Source organism: Zeugodacus cucurbitae, chromosome 4, assembly GCF_028554725.1.
Source record: "Zeugodacus cucurbitae isolate PBARC_wt_2022May chromosome 4, idZeuCucr1.2, whole genome shotgun sequence".
Lineage (NCBI taxonomy): Eukaryota > Metazoa > Arthropoda > Insecta > Diptera > Tephritidae > Zeugodacus > Zeugodacus cucurbitae.
Genome location: NC_071669.1, coordinates 43,328,648 through 43,347,130, shown reverse-complemented (window position 1 = coordinate 43,347,130; position 18,483 = coordinate 43,328,648). Strand labels below are relative to the sequence as shown.

At 35.3% G+C, this 18,483-nt stretch overlaps 1 protein-coding gene across 6 annotated transcripts in view; it reads right to left on the bottom strand.

The window, feature by feature from the left end:
• Positions 1-18,483, bottom strand: part of Adcy8_1 (adenylyl cyclase 78C) — a 219,527-nt gene that overhangs the window by 55,671 nt on the left and 145,373 nt on the right. For 5 of the 6 annotated variants that reach the window (XM_054229445.1, XM_054229447.1, XM_054229444.1 and 2 more), the window contains one exon: positions 11,040-11,218. The exons of the other annotated variant lie outside the window; for it this stretch is intronic. In XM_054229445.1, coding sequence (XP_054085420.1) covers positions 11,040-11,074 — 35 coding nt within the window. In that variant the 5' untranslated portion in view covers positions 11,075-11,218. The remainder of the gene's footprint in view (positions 1-11,039; positions 11,219-18,483) is intronic. 6 annotated transcript variants of the gene reach the window in all.

Sequence of the window (18,483 nt, the reverse complement as noted above, 5' to 3'; positions counted from 1 at the left end):
TAAAAATATAATTTTTTATTCCTTCTCGTTTTTTTTTATTTTTTATCTTTTCAATATCTTCCATGTTATTTTATATAATACTTCTATATATCATAAAAATTCAAATCAATGCAATTCAGTGTTTAACAAACTACAACGCTGACACAACGTTTGAACGACGTAAATATTAAAGTTAAATGTGGCGTAATAGATAGTTTTCACTTGCAATTAAATTTCACCACATCTAATTAAATTTTAGGTGAGCCGAACAAACAAAGTCACTACAATTTACACATTTTTGATGTTTGTTTAACTGATTTGTCATGCATGTTTCTACCTCTGTATATAAGCTGGGGCATGTTAACATTTTTCGCAAGTTAACAGCGTTTAGCTTTGTTTACATATGTGATTATCACAGCACACACACATCACTAGTTCGGCGACCTAACATTATTTAAGGGAACCACTTTGGCGGCTTTGAGCATAACGAGGACCTTTTCTAGTTACCCGCTTTCAAATTACATACGCTGAGTTTGAAAGTACCTAGTGGGACGAATATTCAAATATTGCAAATATATGAGTATGGTATTTGTGTAGTCGTGAAAGTGTTTATGAGCGTAGCATTGGTAGGCTTACAAACGGCTACGGTTCTGTGTTTTTAATGAAAGAGAAAGTCACTTTGAAGTTGAATCCAAATTCCAGCAGCTGGATTTCAGATTTGATTCGGGTACGGTCTGGTACACTCACAGATTTCATATGTACATAGGAATATCCTTACATTTATGCATTCATATTTACATATGTTGTATGTATATTTTTAAAATTATAGCACATCTGTTTTGCGATTCTTCTGAATTAATGGACATCCTCTATGCTCACAATTTATTTTTGTTGACTAATAAATAGCAGCTAAGATACGCACCCGCCTCTGTGTAGAAAAGCGCACACGTCAACAAACACAAGGAAGGTTCGACATCGAGAAGCTGCAATCACAACCGACAGCCGAACGATTTTCTACTCGACTTGCACTCCTGCTCTCTGAGAGCACTCATCAGCATCTCGGTATAAGGGAGCTGTGGGACGGCATATCAAACTCCTTACGTACAGCTGCAACAGAAACCATTGGCTTTCGGAAAAGCCAAAAAAACAGCTGGTATGATGAGGATTGTCGTCTCGCAGTGGAGAGAAAACAGACTGCCTACCTCGCAATGTTGCGATCGACCGCAACACGAGCGGGATGGGAAAGATACCGAGAGCTGAAGAGGGAAGCGAGACGCATTTGCAGAAAAAGAAAGAAAGAGGCAGAAATGCGTGAGTATGAAGAGCTTGACAAGCTGGCCGACAGGGGTAATGCTCGAAAATTTTACGAAAAGATCCGGCGACTAACTGAAGGTTTCAAGACCGGAGCACACTCCTGTAGGACCCCCAGCGGTGATCTAGTGGTTGATGACCAGAGTATACTGTGTTTGTGGAGGGAACACTTCTCCAGCCTGCTGAATGGCAGTGAAAGTACAACACCAGGAGATGGCGAACCCGATTCCCCAATCGACGACGATGGAACAGATGTTCCATTGCCCGACCGTGAAGAAATTAGAATAGCAATTACCCGCTTGAAGAACAACAAGGCGGCGGGGGCCGATGGATTGCCGGCCGAGCTATTCAAATACGGCGGCGAAGAGCTGATAAGGTGCATGCATCAGCTTCTTTGCGAAATATGGTCGGAAGAAAGCATGCCCGACGATTGGAATCTCAGTGTACTCTGCCCAATCCACAAAAAGGGAGACCCCACAATCTGCGCCAACTATCGTGGGATAAGCCTCCTTAATATCGCTTATAAGGTTCTATCGAGCGTACTGTGTGAAAGACTAAAGCCCACCGTCAACAAACTGATTGGACCTTATCAGTGTGGCTTTAGACCTGGAAAATCAACAACTGACCAGATATTCACCATGCGCCAAATCTTGGAGAAGACCCGTGAAAAAAGGATCGACACACACCATCTATTTGTCGACTTTAAAGCTGCTTTCGACAGCACGAAAAGGAGCTGCCTTTATGCCGCGATGTCTGAATTTGGTATCCCCGCAAAACTAATACGGCTGTGTAAGTTGACGTTGAGCAACACCAAAAGCTCCGTCAGGATCGGGAAGGACCTCTCCGAGCCGTTCGATACCAAACGAGGTTTCAGACAAGGTGACTCGCTATCGTGCGACTTCTTTAACTTGATGCTGGAGAAAATTATAAGAGCTGCAGAGCTAAATAGAGAAGGTACAATCTTCTACAAGAGTGTACAGCTCCTGGCGTACGCCGATGATATTGATATCATCGGAAACAACACCCGCGCCGTTAGTTCTGCTTTTTCCCGCCTGGATAAGGAAGCGAAGCGAATGGGTCTGGTGGTGAACGAGGACAAGACGAAATATCTCCTGTCATCAAACAAACAGTCAGCGCATTCGCGTCTTGGCTCCCACGTCACTGTTGACAGTCATAACTTTGAAGTTGTAGATAATTTCGTATACCTAGGAACCAACATTAACACCGATAATAATGTCAGCCTTGAAATCCAACGCAGAATCACTCTTGCCAACAGGTGCTACTATGGACTGAGTAGGCAATTGAAAAGTAAAGTCCTCTCTCGACGAACAAAAACTAAACTCTACAAGTCCCTCATCATTCCCGTCCTACTTTATGGAGCAGAAGCGTGGACGGTGTCAACATCCGATGAGACGGCACTAGGAGTTTTCGAGAGAAAGGTTTTGCGGAAGATTTACGGTCCCTTAAACATTGGCAACGGCGAATACCGCAGAAGATGGAATGATGAGCTGTATGTGTTGTTCGACGACATAGACATAGTCCAGCGAATAAAAAGACAGCGGCTACGCTGGCTGGGTCATGTTGTTCGAATGGATGAAATTGCCCCAGCTCTGAAAGTTTTCGATGCAGTACCCGCTGGTGGAAGCCGAGGAAGAGGGAGACCTCCACTCCGGTGGAAGGACCAGGTGGAGAAGGACCTGTCTTCACTTGGTATTACCAATTGGCGCCAAACCGCCAAAAGGAGAGATGCGTGGCGCACTGTTGTGGACTCGGCTATAACCGCGTAAGCGGTTTCTACGCCAGTTAAGAAGAAGAAGAAGAAGACTAATAAATAAGCATACTTGTAGAATTTACTTAATCGAATGCGGTATTTAAATGTACTCATGTGTGAAATTGCGTCTGACTGCAACAATGACAATGTCATTGCTCAGTTAGAAAAGTGGGTGTAAGTGCTTGACTAACTGAAAACACTTAGAGAATTACATATTATATGTCTGTTATCATATAAGAAGTCAGTTAGGGTTAATCCACTTTGAACTGTTGAACTAATTTCAATAAAAGAAAAATAAATATTATTTTTTGTATCAATAATATAATATTATTTCGTTAACAAACAGTTTTTCGTACACAGTTCTTCAAGCCTTTGAAATCAAAAAAAATATGGGATTAGAACAACAGAAATAAGTGCTCCAATGAGGAATTATATATATTTTAATATAATAAATAAATGAAACATTTAAATAAAGAATACAGAACATAACAAATAATTTACGATTATTCGTATTGGGATATGTGCATGCTGGTTTTAAATTGGTCTTTTCCATTCCATTCTATGCTGCTTCCTTTTCCTTATAACTCAGCTCAGTCATGAATCTTAAAATATCTTCAAGCAGAACTTAATACTTTAATTCAATGAGTAAGTATATGAATCGATGAGTACTAAGTATACCAGTATTAAACTTCGTGCAATGGGTGAGATATTAAAAAATTGCATTAAGTCCTCACCTAAGTAACGTTGAGTTATTATTATCAGAATATATAAATTGTGTTCTTTAAACTTTTTCATTGTCTTTGATTCTTTGACGGACGGATTATATTTCAATTTCCTGTAGGACTAATCAAATCTTCTAGTTTTGCACTACAATAAAGTGATTACTATAACTACCTTATAGATTATTAAAACATCAAACAGATATTTTATAAACCTTAAGCCCTGAACAAAATACCATTTAAAATGTCAAGTATATATAAAGTCCCGTTAAATACCACTTTCCGGGTAGTTGAAGTCGCTGTACTTCGATGCACTAGCGTCTGTACTGTATAAAGCAATATGTGAAAAATATTGCGTATACGTAGTGGCGCACATATTTCATTTAAAGTTTTTGCAAGAACAATTCCTGCCAGCAATGTTTGAAAAAATCACTCAAGAAAGTTAAAGTAAAATCAGATTTAATTATAATAGATGATTATCGCCATTTTTCGTAATAAAGGTCATTGCTCGGTAATTAGTTGCTAAGCACAGCGCTATTAATCAATTATATTAAATTAAAAATTAGGTTTGGTGTTTCTTATATTACACATTTATCCCTTATAAGTGTAAGAAAAATGTCTGATGCGTATAAAAAATAAATGGCAATATCTTAGGCGAGTAGCCACATAAGGTAGAACGTATATGATGTGTACACAGAAGAATGTTTTTCTATGCTCATAGGTATGTCTGTTTGCTATCCCTTTTATAGCTCTAACGCTATATTGTTTCCAAATTGGTGATGCTTCATAAATCGTGCGGACATTCTACCATTTTTCTATCTTTTTACTAAAACGACAATAAAACGCATATGCAGGACACACAGGAAGCACTTGCGCAAAGCGAATACAAATGCTGTTAGTGACAGATTCAAAATAAAAGAAGGAAGGAAGTGCTAATTTCCGTTGCAGCCAAACATTTGATGCCCTTGCAATTTGTATGAAAACTTTTGTTTAATAACATTTCATGTAAATTCTATTTTCGTTAGTAAGTAATATGGACAAGTATATCGCATACTATATATCAAAATACTATTTGTATTTGTTCCAAGGAAAGATCACCGATCTAAAATAAGAATCGATATTTAGTCACAAAGTATACGTGAAATACTTACATATTGATAGAACGCTAAGGCATTGTTTACTGTTAAATGTAAACTGTTAAAGCAGACATCCCTCTACTCAATAAGACAGGGTCAGTCGAAGTTATACACCAATATGACTCAATATCTGTCATAATAGCTAAGTGTATAAGCTCTGTATTGTAGGACAATTAAGGTAATGACCTTTAGAAAGGAATTATAAAGTGAGTGTTGTGGTTATATTCCGATTTCATCCAGTTTAACACTGTATCATAAGATAAGATTGAAACAAGTAAGGAAGGGCTAAGTTCGGGTGTAACCGAACATTTTATACTCTCGCAATTTAGTTATTTAACTTAATTAATATTATATAATACACAATTTGACCCACATATTCGTCATATATATTGTATAAAGTCCACTGAAAGTTGGAAACCATAATATTAGGTTAGAAGCACCGAGGTCCTCGTGTTCCATATATAAGGCCTTAAAAACCTATGGTCCGATTTCGGCGATTTTTAGAATGGGGCTGCCACACTATTAACATAGTATTTGTGCAAAGTTCTGCACCGATATCTTCACTAGTGCTTACTTTATATGTATATTGTAATGTAAACGATTCAGATTGTCTTCAAAGTTCTGGTATATATGACGTAGGCGTGGTTGTGAAGCGATTTGGCCTATTTTCACAACATATCATTGGGATGTAAGGAAACTATTAGAAACCAGGTTTCATTGAAATCGGTCGAGTAGTTCCTGAGATATGGTTTTTGACCCATAAGTGGGCAACGCCACGCCCATTTTCCATTTTGTAAAAAAATCTGAGTGCAGCTTTCATCTGCCATTTCTTATGTAAAATTTAGTGGTTCTGACGTTTTTCGTTAATGAGTTAACGCACTTTTAGTAATTTTCAACTTAACTTTTGTATGGGAGGTGGGCGTGGTTATGATCCGATTTATTTCATTTTTGGACTGTATTAGGAAGTGGCTAAAAAACGACTGCTGAAAGTTTGGTTTATATAGCTCTATTGTTCAAAAAACTTAGTAGGGAACGGGGCCACGCCCACTTCCACAAAAAAATTACATCCAAATATGCCCCTTCATAGTGCGATCCTTAATACCAAATTTTATTGCCATTGCTTTATTTATGGCTTAGTTATGGCACTTTATGTGTTTTTGGTTGTCGCCAGTTTGTGGGCGTGGCAGCAGTCCGATTTTGCTCATTTTCGAAAGCAACCTTCCTATGGTGCCAAGAAATAAGTGTGCCAAGTTTCATCAAGATATCTTAATTTTTACTCAAGTTACAGCTTGCACAGACGGACGGACAGACAGACATTTGAACTCCACTCTTCACCCTGATCACTTTGGTATATATAACCCTATATCTAACTCGTTTAGTTTTGGGTGTTACAAACAACCGTTATGTGAACAAAACTATAATACTCTCATAGCAACATTTGTTGCGAGAGTATAAAAAATAAAATGGATCAAGAAGTTTGTGAAATGGACAATTTTATCCAGATTGAGTAGTGTCACACCCAATGTCCAATTTTTACACTTGGTAAATATGAAAACCTTTTGGGAGTTAAATTAAACTTTCATCGTTTTTCGATTTGAAATATATCCGCCATGTTAAAGATGGGCGTGATTATTATATGATTTAATTTATTATCACACAATGGTGGATATTTTGGGAATATGCAGACTAAACCTTTTAGAGGGAGTAGCTACAATAAGGTGAAGAATCAGAATTAAAATTATCTCGTGATCTTGATCATTCTGATATATATCATATAACTCCATATCGATTTCCATTTGTTGACATACTTTACATGAACAAAACTATTAACTCTGTGCAAAATGTTGCGAGGGCATAAGTATTGAAATAACCTGTGCGCACGTGTGAATGTTGTTGTAAGGATGTATATATGTGTGAAAACAGTTTCAGCCAATCTCTCCGCATTGTCGCAATGGTGCTATTTGTCGACTATAAAGCAATGTCCTTTCGCCGGCATGTCGAGTGAAATACCAAACTTGTTTTCCAATGGCGGTTTGCAGCTGTACGCTTTGTCTTGGTAGCCAATGTGCCTTATTCGACGCATAAATATACGCATTTAGGTGAGTAGTTTTGTGAGTGCCTATGCTTGAAATCCTTCCACTTTGAATGTTGTTGTGATATAGTGTTTTTTTGTTGAATATAGTTATTTGACTGGTGGTACAAGGATACTCACTCGATGACAAGCAGTAGTCATTCATTTACTCATACACATATAAATATACTTACTACTATACAAACACACATTTGCGATACATTTGCATAGAAATTTACATAAAATGCAATGACAGCGCAAAAGTACCACGGCGCAGAAACGATGAAAAAATAAAATATGGAAAATGACAACATAACCGTTGCTTTCCGTTAGTCGCCGCACCCATGCTACAAGCCACCGTTACCAGCACAAGCGTTTAGCTGCTTGCCTGCGACGTATTCGATTCGATTTAGCGCAGGGTAAGAGATATACTATATTTGAAAGCCAGACAAGGGAAGCAAACGCGATTTAGTGATGTAAAACTATTACAACGGAAGTTCCTTCCGTGGTTATTCAGCTTACTTCTGTTCGTCATTGTTAGCGTGAAAGCTTGGGGAGTTGAGCAACTCTCGCATATGCTCTGGATCTCTAGACATAAAAAAAATATATATATAAAGATTTCCTTGATATCAGATATTCCTTAAATTCGATGATACTATGTATGTATGTATATAAAACTCAAAACCGTATCTAATGGCTATTTTTTTCTGGGTTTCTGGTCCTTAACAATATTTAGAGGACCAAATACTTGTATCCATCCGTATTCAGATCTTCCTTACTTGTTTCTCTACAACTTCACTTTCATACCGTTATGCACATGTCATTCGAATACATTTGGTGGTTTATGATGAGTTGTGCCTTTGCTGTGCGATAAATTATTTATTTTTGTTTTCCTTCAAAGTGTTTACTGCTAAACGCAGAGTTACTCACCATTTTTACCGTAACACCATATGCTTACTAGTTTAACTGGAGAAAGTGGTTGAACGTATATTTTGAGCGATTGACCTGCATTGGCTGTTGTGGAAAGGTCTGAATGACAGGTCGATTTGTTGCTTAAAGGACTACTAGGTATTCGTAAACCTGAATATAAGTATTGGCTAATATTGCTGTTCAAATACGGCGGCGAAGAGCTGGAGGGAGATGCTTGCATCCGCTTCTTTGCAGAACATGGTCGGAAGAAAGCATGCCTGACGATTGGAATCTTAGTGTACTCTGCCCAATACACAAAAAGGGAAACCCCACAATTTGCGCCAATTACCGTGGGATAAGCCTCCTCAACATCGCGTATAAGGTTCTGTCGAGCGTATTGTGTGAAAGACTAAAGCCCACCGTCAACAAACTGATTGGACCTTATCAGTGTGGCTTTAGACCTGGAAAATCAACAACAGACCATATATTCACCATGCGCCAAATTTTGGAGAACACCCGTGAAAATAGGATCGACACACCCCATCTCATTGTCGACTTTAAAGCTGCTTTCGACAACACGAAAAGGAGCTGCCTTTATGCCGCGATGTCTGAATTTGGTATCCCCACAAAACTAATACGGCTGTGTAAGCTGGCGTTGAGCAACACCAAAAGCTCCGTCAGGATCGGGAAGGACCTCTCCGAGCCGTTCGATACCAGACGAGGTTTCAGACAAGGTGACTCACTCTCGTGTGATTTCTTTAACCTGATGCTGGAGAAAATAATACGATCTGCAGAGCTAAATAGAGAAGGTACAATCTTCTATAAGAGTATACAGCTACTGGCGTACGCCGATGATATCGATATCATTGGAAACAACACCCGCGCCAGCGAATAAAAAAAACAGCGGCTACTCTGGCTAGGTCATGTTGTTCGAATGGATGAAAGTGCTCCAGCTCTGAAAGTATTCGATGCAGTACCCGCTGGTGGAAGCCGAGGAAGAGGGAGACCTCCACTCCGATGGAAGGACCAGGTGGAGAGGGACCTGGCTTCGTTTGGTATAACCAATTCGCCAAACTGCCAGAAGGAGGGATACGTGGCGCGCTGTTTTGGACTTGGCTATAACCGCGTAAGCGGTGTCTACGCCAGTCAAGAAGAAGAAGAATATTGCAGCCTTAATCCTATATAAGTCCACCGCAATAATTAATTATAAGTAACTGCTTCAATGTCAATGTAGTTAGTCACTAACATCATTAGGGTAAATTAAGCAAATATGGACCTCGTGAGTCACCCAGTTATCTTGAATTCCAGTTGTAAAATCCTCCGTTATTGCCATTTAATTTTTTCGGCTATCGGCTCAAACTTCCTCGGTTTGAATTTATTGTTCAGCAAGTGCGAGTACTCGAGCAATAGTGATTTTTGTAAAATCACTGTTGCTGATAATTATTTGTGCGTAAGTGAATTTTGCGTTTTTTATTTAAAATTTATTATGCAATTAATAAATAGACAAATAGCGTGTGTTTAATAAATACTCTTTGCTATTTTTTAATGATTAGAGTTTATTAAATATAGTTCAGATTTGAATTAAATTCAGTTATATCCCCAGCACATGTTGAGTTTAATATGGACTAGCACGTTAGAAGCTAATATGGACTATGGATATTCAGTACTTAGCCTATCAACTGGCTGAAAAAATAATATTATGCATCCATTGAATGGTCTTGTTTTTAAAGAGGAACCCAAATTTCGCGTTCCGCTCTACAATGTTAACTTCATTGGCAAGAGCACGAATTTTCATAAAATGTTATGTGAATATCTCTTTTGATATCCTTCAAAAGGAAACGGACCATTTTAATTAATTGATATATCAGCCAACAATGTTTTCCATCAAAATCATCCCAAGTATTGTCAAGGATGTGTAAAAGGCAGATTGGGAGTCCTACAACTACCTAGTTCATATTACCCTTCAATATTGCTTTTTCATCTTTCTGGGTATTTTTATGTTTTTGTAAGTTAATTAAATAAATTTGATTGTATTATTGCATTTTTTTGGTGAACCATATACCAAATGGAGATTGGTGGTCCATATTTGCTCCTTCCTATATAGTTTATACATATATTTATTCATTTAGTATTACATAATTATAAATAAATACTATATTTATAAACAACTGAAATTATGTGAAATATCTGTTTGTGTAAACATGTTGGTTCAATTAACGGTTATCATTTTCATCGCCATCACTGTCAACGTTTTTGCTGCTATGACCCCAAAATATGCATGCATAGGAAAACCAATTATTCCGCAAGTCATACCACAGTAATTAAGAATAGGCACTACACGCCAGCTACGAGTAGAGTAAATCACATTTGTATCCTAAAATAACAGCACTTGAACTGCATAGACTAGTCTTGATTACTAAAATAATATTTATGTTCATGCAAATAAATGCACATATGTTTATGTGTATTTCATTATAGATATGTACATAGTGAGTTTGAACCATCTCAGTGGTAAAATCATTGATTTATGAAGAAGCAAATAGTTAGTAGTGCATTGGTAATTGTCTCGAAGTGTATAATAAAACCCTATGGCAGTGGACAGTCAATAGTTTTCTTATAAAAATGCATCAAACATTCTATTGCGACTTGAAATAAACTGGTTTCTCTTTTCTAGTTCCTATTTTTCGTTGTTTTTGCTACTACTTCATTCTTAATGACCGCATAGAGCACGATATACATACATCTCAATCTCTATCTATACAATAGAGTTTATTTGAAAGTAAATTTATGCATCAAATAATAAATATATTCGAGTACAACTTGCATGTCACTTTTTCATGTGGATATACAATCGTTTTGGAGTTAACATCGGCGGAGTAAAATGAAAATTACTAAGCATTACTATCAAAACTATTAACTTTTTAACTGTAACCATACTCTTTGGTTTCATATCATTTGATGAAATTATATGTGCTCTTTTCACTAACTGACTTATTTAATCAACTACTTTTGTCCTACTAAGTAACAAAATTTGTTTAAACTGTGCTAAATTATTCAAATATTAAAATTTTTGATTAGGATATTCTTAATATTTCTAAATAAATAGGTATATAAACAAAAAAATTGTGCAATACTCTACTCACCGCAGACAGACACGTTCTTCATCATCCGTATTCATGTTTAATTGTGTGGCAATTTATTTCGTCAGTTAAGCACACTTGTCACTCGTTGATAACTGTTGATTCAGAATTAATGCAATTTGAGCTTTCAGCAATGCAATGCAATAATATTGATATAATCATTTTAACATCCACGTGCTGACCTGTAAATAAAGAGATTTTTTATAAATAGGTGACAATATAAACATGTTCATTTAATTAGATAATGTTTGAGTTCATTGCTTATGCCATTGAAAACTATTGCTAACGAGAGCTTGAATCAGATTTTAATGTAAATTTATGAAATATTTCACTTAAACACTACAAGTATATAAATGGGAAGAGTCTATGCATGATACATATATTGGTCAGATATATTTGATAGAGTTTGTCATTAACCGACTGCGATTATACCATGGCACTATAATACACTATAAACTTATTATTCATACGTTATTTTTTACATGAAAATACTGATAATTTTTTTGATATAATTAATACTAATTTATCTAATTTTCGTGTATTTGATTTTTCGCTCCGTTCACCTGTAAATTTATGGACTTATGACAACTTGTTTGCAACATTCGAGCACATTTAATACTTACAGCAAATATTTAGTCTATGCTCGGAGCACTCGAGTGAAATCTCAAACAGATATGGGAAAGAAAAATAAGTAAATAAACAAACGAATGAGCACTACAGGTCGGTTACCAGCTATCACATAAAGAGGACAGACAGAATAAGGAGACAGCTGTGCCTTGCGGACGGTTTCCGTCGCCACTTTATACCCACGCAGGGCACTTCACTTGTAGGTCTTTAATGCGCAATATTTTCACGGCGTTATCAGGATTTAAGTGACAGTCAAGGCGCTGATTTCAAAGTAAAAACCACTTTAATGGCAATACATTTAGTTGGAGTGCTAGACAGTGGTGGTACGTTGCGTATAAGTAACTTTTTGCGGGAAACTCAAGCAGGCGTACAACGATATACGTGCTCACGAGCGGAAAAAGGCAGAAAATTACCTAGTAAATGGACAAATAAAAATAAAAAGAAGAAGAAAAAATACACTGCAGTAAAATATGAAACTGTGCGAGCAAGGAAATTCCACGTTGACAATGATTTACTCGCGACTTGTTGCATTGTGCCACTTGCTGGCGCACTTACCACTTATATACTACATATATACTTGGATATGTGTATGTGCGTATGTATTTATAATACACTCATATTCGACAATGTAGAATTATTATTACGCTAGTGGTATTTTTGTGTGAATATATGAATACTCTGACGAAATTAAAACACTTTAAGGCGAAAATATTTGCTTTAAATGCCATTATTAGTAATTATGAGAAGTAAATGAAAATTAAAGGTAAACTGAGAGAAGCGAGTTACTGAAACATGAGCAATGGCACTCTCAAATTATACCATGAATTGGTTGGAAATAGATGATCATGTGCCTTATATATCTATTATTACTTCCTTTATACTATTACGGACAGCAACGAGGTTATGCATGCGAGTTGTTTTCTATCCAGTTCCTTTTACCTTGAATCTTGCTGTCCTTTTAAATTTAACTTAAAATTGATTGTGTGTAAAATAGGTTAGAGTGATTGATTACCATGTGGCGGGAAATTTTTGAAGTGAATGCCTAAAGTGCGCAATTAAAATGGGTAGAGGTCTAAGCTCGTTGAACTGTGATGACTGCATTGTGGAAAATATAACTGACAAGTGAATTAACATTCATGATTATGTTGCGCACGCGAGTTATAGGAATACAATTAGCAATTAAAAATACCAAAATGATGTGTTAAAAAATTTTTACAAAAATTATATCGACTGTTTAGTCAAGATCCTCATGAAATATTTATATTATTATGGAATCCACGCACGTCTTCTAAGCATTTTTTATATTTTAAATACATTTATATTTCGTTAAAATAAAAGATCTTGTTATAAACCGTCCTCATCTTCTAGTAAATAACTTAGAATTGCGGTGTATAGTTTTAGGCGCATGAGATATAAAAACTGTTGAGCAAAAAAATAATTGGAACTTTGCAAGTAATAAAAAATGGGCATTATAAATTTTTTGTTTTATTTGTAATCGAAATTAATAGCAAATTAATTGCTTGATTTTATTTAATTCAGAGCCTTTTGTTCTGTTTCACTTCATTTTATTCAAGCATATGGCAGTAATTATAAAAATTTTTATTGTAGTTAAGTTTTTCAAAATTACGCCAATACTTTTACTAAATCAAGGCATATTTAATTCATGCGCATATACATCTGTATATATACAAAAGGCAGAAGGTATGTATGTCTGTGCTTCGTTTTTGTTTCTATTGGCATAAGCATTCAGCAATTGTAACATTTTGCTGAAAAATTAATTACGTTATCTATTCTTAATTAGCAACAAAGCAAGTGGTACAATGTAATATGGATCTACATATAAACAAACACTTTTTTATGACCACAAACAAGAGCAAGTGTTTGTCTACTCAAATTTGTACAATTTTAATTTCAGAATTGCTAAGTAAACTGCAGAGGTAACTGTGGAGTCCGCGACTTGGCAGACTGCATTCACAAGTGTATGCCAAACTAGTTTTTATTGTGCAATAATTTAGTTTTTACTTTGTTTTGGTCGCGTACAAATTGTTAGACCTAAACGGTTTAAAGCCAAATAATTGGAACTAGAACCACTACTTCGAAATAACCTAACCAATTATTCAGCATTCAATAACATATTAAGGGCCTCTGGTCATCTGCGAATACTTTTTAAATTGTATTAATCAGGAAAATTGTTCACTTATGAATAATCTCATAGTCTATGGGTGTATAGAAAAGTATATTAAGTAAATAATATGTATTGAGGAAGCTAAACTCCTCGAAAGACATCATATTATATTGTCCATTAGCGCTGTCTACCATATTATTTTTAACTTCACAATAGAATGATAACAAAATGCTCATTAATGCGACTAATTCAAATAAATTGCATTTGCTCCCAGCCTTCTCTAACTCGACTTGTCGTATACTACTATGGCACAGTCTTACCAGATAGTTTGTTTAGGTTGCAATGGCAATATTTATATTCAGCAACCAACAACAATTGGCATCTACAACAAGAAAAAAATATAAATACAATTATGGCATCAAAGTGGTGGTTGTTGTTTTGTCGGTAAGTACGCTCCCAGTAAACCGGTAATTTATTACTCTTGGCCAACATTCGCCACTTTTGTCGCATAATACGACGGCATTACTTGCCACCAAAGCTAAAACCTTAAACCGCCACAGTGGCAATTGAAATTTGTACACTCCACGCGGTTAGCAACCGCGTTTTAGTTGTTTTAGTTGACACTAATGGTGTCGAATTAGTTGTACACTTATTTCACTGTCTGCCACTAGCCGCTAACTGGTTGTCGCTTGCCACTTGCAACTTTACGCTTTAAATTATAATTAATAAACCGCTACGATAAAACATTTCCCGCTTATTGAGCTTTATGAGCTCTACTAAAAGAGCTCCTAGGCGATTAGTTCGAAAGGAGGAATCGGGCTAAATGGTATAACTTGTCATCGCTGCATGTAACGCACTAATTTATTAACAACATTTTAAATTATTTGCCTTGTTAAGTTTTATGACAAATACCATACAACTTGATGCCCACGGTAGTGTTGCGCATTGTCGGCTCTTTACTTTGGTGGCATTATCAGAGTCGGTACTGCAGGGACATTTATTGTAATTCCCTCCAAGGCAGCTTTAAATAAAGTTTTAATTTTGCCCCTTTTTAGTAAAACTTTCGAAAATTCCAGGATCATTGATCTTGGAAAACTTTTGCCTGGGTATTTAATCAAAATTTTTTTGGTAATAGTTTTTACCTTAGTAACCCTAATTTAGTGATAGTTTTTCACTACAGATTACTGATCCAAGTATGTGAAATGTTATCATAAACTAATATATCAAACTAAGATAATTAACCGATAAAGAGGAAAACCATTTAGTGTATTTTGTAATTTTTCGAACTCTGATTAAAATACACATTCACAGTTATTTAGATTGATCTTCATAAATTAATCCGGAACCTCGTATATTTCCAACTTTGACGCAACGGTCCTGATTAAATCTTCACCTACTTCACTTTAAAACTTATGTACATTTCTTGATTTCATATTATTAAAAAATGCCATGAGTATCCTGTATTTTGGTATCGAACATATATTATGGTGATCTGAGATTGTATACAATATAATATATCACTCATTTACTTGAATAGTGTGAGTTGAGTATGCAGAAATGTGCGCAATTTCATCATAAAAATTTCATTCCGATGCGCAGAAAAATAAGCGGTGAAATAAGAATGTGCCGTTATTAAACTTGTTATGTTGCAATATTTTTTAACCACAATAACGACACTTCTCAATTGTGGCAAAATGTGTTATACTTCTTTTACGAAACAACGACAAATTTTGTGTTCCAACACATATTGTGAAAAGGTGAATTTGATTTTCTTTTCAGAAAGAACGACATCTTTTGAGTTGGAACGATATTGGTGAACATTAATTAAATTTTTCACATTGCTTTTTTTCAGCAAAAACGACATATTTGACTTATGAAGGCGAAATTGAATTATTTTTTTCACAAATAACGGCACAATTCAAAATGGGCCATGTTTATGCCCAAGAAAAAGCATTAGTACACTCTATTTGATCCATTTCTGCTCAACATTGTATTTAATATATTACAGGCCACTAGATTTGTCAATAAACTGATGGCAGTTTTCTATATTTGCTAAATAAGAGACAATTGAAAACTTTAAAACGCTCTCCTGAAAAATCGACTTTTCTGAGTTGTGACACTATTCAAGTAAATAAGCGATATGATGTATTTTCAAAAATCGTTCATAAAGTTTAATAGAATGAAATACAATTTCAAGAAACTTTAGTGGTATTAGATTAATCGCCAAATTTAATTCGAAGCTAAAAAGATTAATATTTGTTATGCCTGTGTAAAGTTAAATTGGAAAATCATTTCAGTCCCTGCATTTTAATTTCAGGTTTATAACAATAAACAGTTTAAGTCGTTAAACCAAAATCATTAAAATTTCATGAGAAATCGGTCGAGAACTTCAAAACCTTACAGAAAAATTTAAGCATTATGAAGTGTTGTTTCAATCATTTAAATGCCTAAATGATCAAGATGATAATGCTAAGCCTTCATCAAAACGTAAACGTCCGTCTAATGAAGAACCTGCCACTTTGTCCGTAAAAAGTATGTCACCGGTGAAATTAGACCTTATTAATCTCTCATCTCCTTGCCCTCAGGGAGGGAAGCCTTCCTCTACAAAAGTGCTTAATCCTCCGAAAACAAATAACGATAAACTTAAGCGGAAAACTATTCAGGATCCGCCTCCTATTAACTCTGAGTTTGTGGCAAAAAATTTGGTAGTAATACCTCAAAGAAAATCAATTTTCGTTTCGAGATTCGCTTCGGATACCACAATCGAAGATATAAAGTTTTACATCTCGTCGAAATTAAAAATTAACCATATTGATATTGATGTCAGAAAATTTAACTTTAAATACGAAAGAAACATATCTTCTTTCAAGATTGGCGTTTCAGCTGTTAATTTTCAATTGCTACTTGATGAATCATTTTGGCCACCTGCTGCTTTCGTGCGCGAATTCGAGCAGAAGCAACAAAAACAAACTGTAATTGCTCATATTCCAAAAAATGCCGCGGATTCAAAAAACTAATTATAAAAAATTCATTACAAATTCACTATCAAAATGTAAGGGGTTTAAATACAAAATTAAAAGAATTGTATTTGAACAGCACTAATTGTAATTTTAAAGTCATCGCTTTTACTGAAACTTGGCTCAAACCTCATATCTTTGATAACGAAATATTAAATAGTGAATTTCAAATCTTTATATGCGATCGACTGAACAGAGTCGGGGGGGGGGGGGGGGTGTACTATTTGCTCTGCATTCTTCAATTCCATCTGAAGAAGTAGAAGTTCCTCATGCGGACTTTATTGAATTTAAGTGCATACGAATTTGTATTAATAAATGTTCTATTTATCTAACTTTATCTTATATTCCGCCTCAATCGGACTTATCTGTATATACGCAGCATGCTTCTTTAATAAATAATGTTTTTTCAATTGCTAAGAATACTGATTACATAATTGTTCTAGGCGATTTCAATTTACCGTGTGTATCTTGGAAATCTGTTGACGATTGCATTACCCCTTTTTGCACTCGTTTAAGCTTTAATGAGTTTTTGGAAGAAATGTCTGGGATGGGTCTTAACCAAATTAACTTAATTCCGAACAAGTTTGGTAAATTCTTAGATTTGGTCTATGTTGATAATACTTCAACAGTTTCTGTGGTCCGATCTGATCCTTTAGTTTTGCCAGAGGATTCTTATCACCCTGCCTTGGAAATTAATATCGAAATCATAGACGAATTACTTGTATGCAACAAACAGGACCTTTGTTCTCGGTTCAACTTTGCGAAAGCTAACTTCAAAAAGATTAATTGTGAACTTTCTAAATTGACTTGGCCTGATTATAGTGGTAATATTGAATTAAATGTATCACATTTTAATGAAACAATTTTTAATATTTTTGAAAGATTTGTTCCGAAATGTTTTATTATCAAAAGAAAAAGTTTAAATTTGTGGTATTCGAATGAGCTATGTAAATTAAAAAATAAAAAAGCTCGTGCTTTTAAACTTTATAAAAGAACTGGAGCTCTTGTTGACTATTTAAAATATTCTAAATTGCGTCGTCAGTTTCAGGAACTTAACAAAAAATGTTATAAAAACTACATAATCAAAGTAAAAAATAATATTATTCGTAATCCGAAATTGTTTTATGGTTTCATTAACTCCAAACGCAGGATTTCAAATTTTCCGTCCGCGATGAAATATAAATCAACAATGTCATGTGACAATTATATTATTTCTAATATGTTTGCAGAATTCTTCAAATCCAATTATTGTTCAAACTACCCTATGAATGTGCCATATCATCAAGTGTTATGTCCGAGTACTGTAATTAATACACCAATTATTTCTGAATCAGATGTCTTAAATTATTTAGTTACGTTAATAAAATCGTTTAAATATGGCCCTGATATGATTCCCTCAAGCTTTCTTAAAAATTGTGCAAAATATATCTATCTGCCCTTAACTAAGCTTTTTAACCTATCTTTTAAACAAGGTATTTTTCCGTCAATGTGGAAAAACTCTTTTATATTACCTTTGCATAAAAGTGGAGTTAGATCATCTGTTGAGAACTATAGGGGGATAGCTAAAATGTCAGCTATACCCAAACTTTTTGAAGCTATTGTCACTGACCAAATAACTTTCTTAATCTCTCCTTTAATTTCATTTTCTCAGCATGGATTTTGTAAAGGGAAATCTACA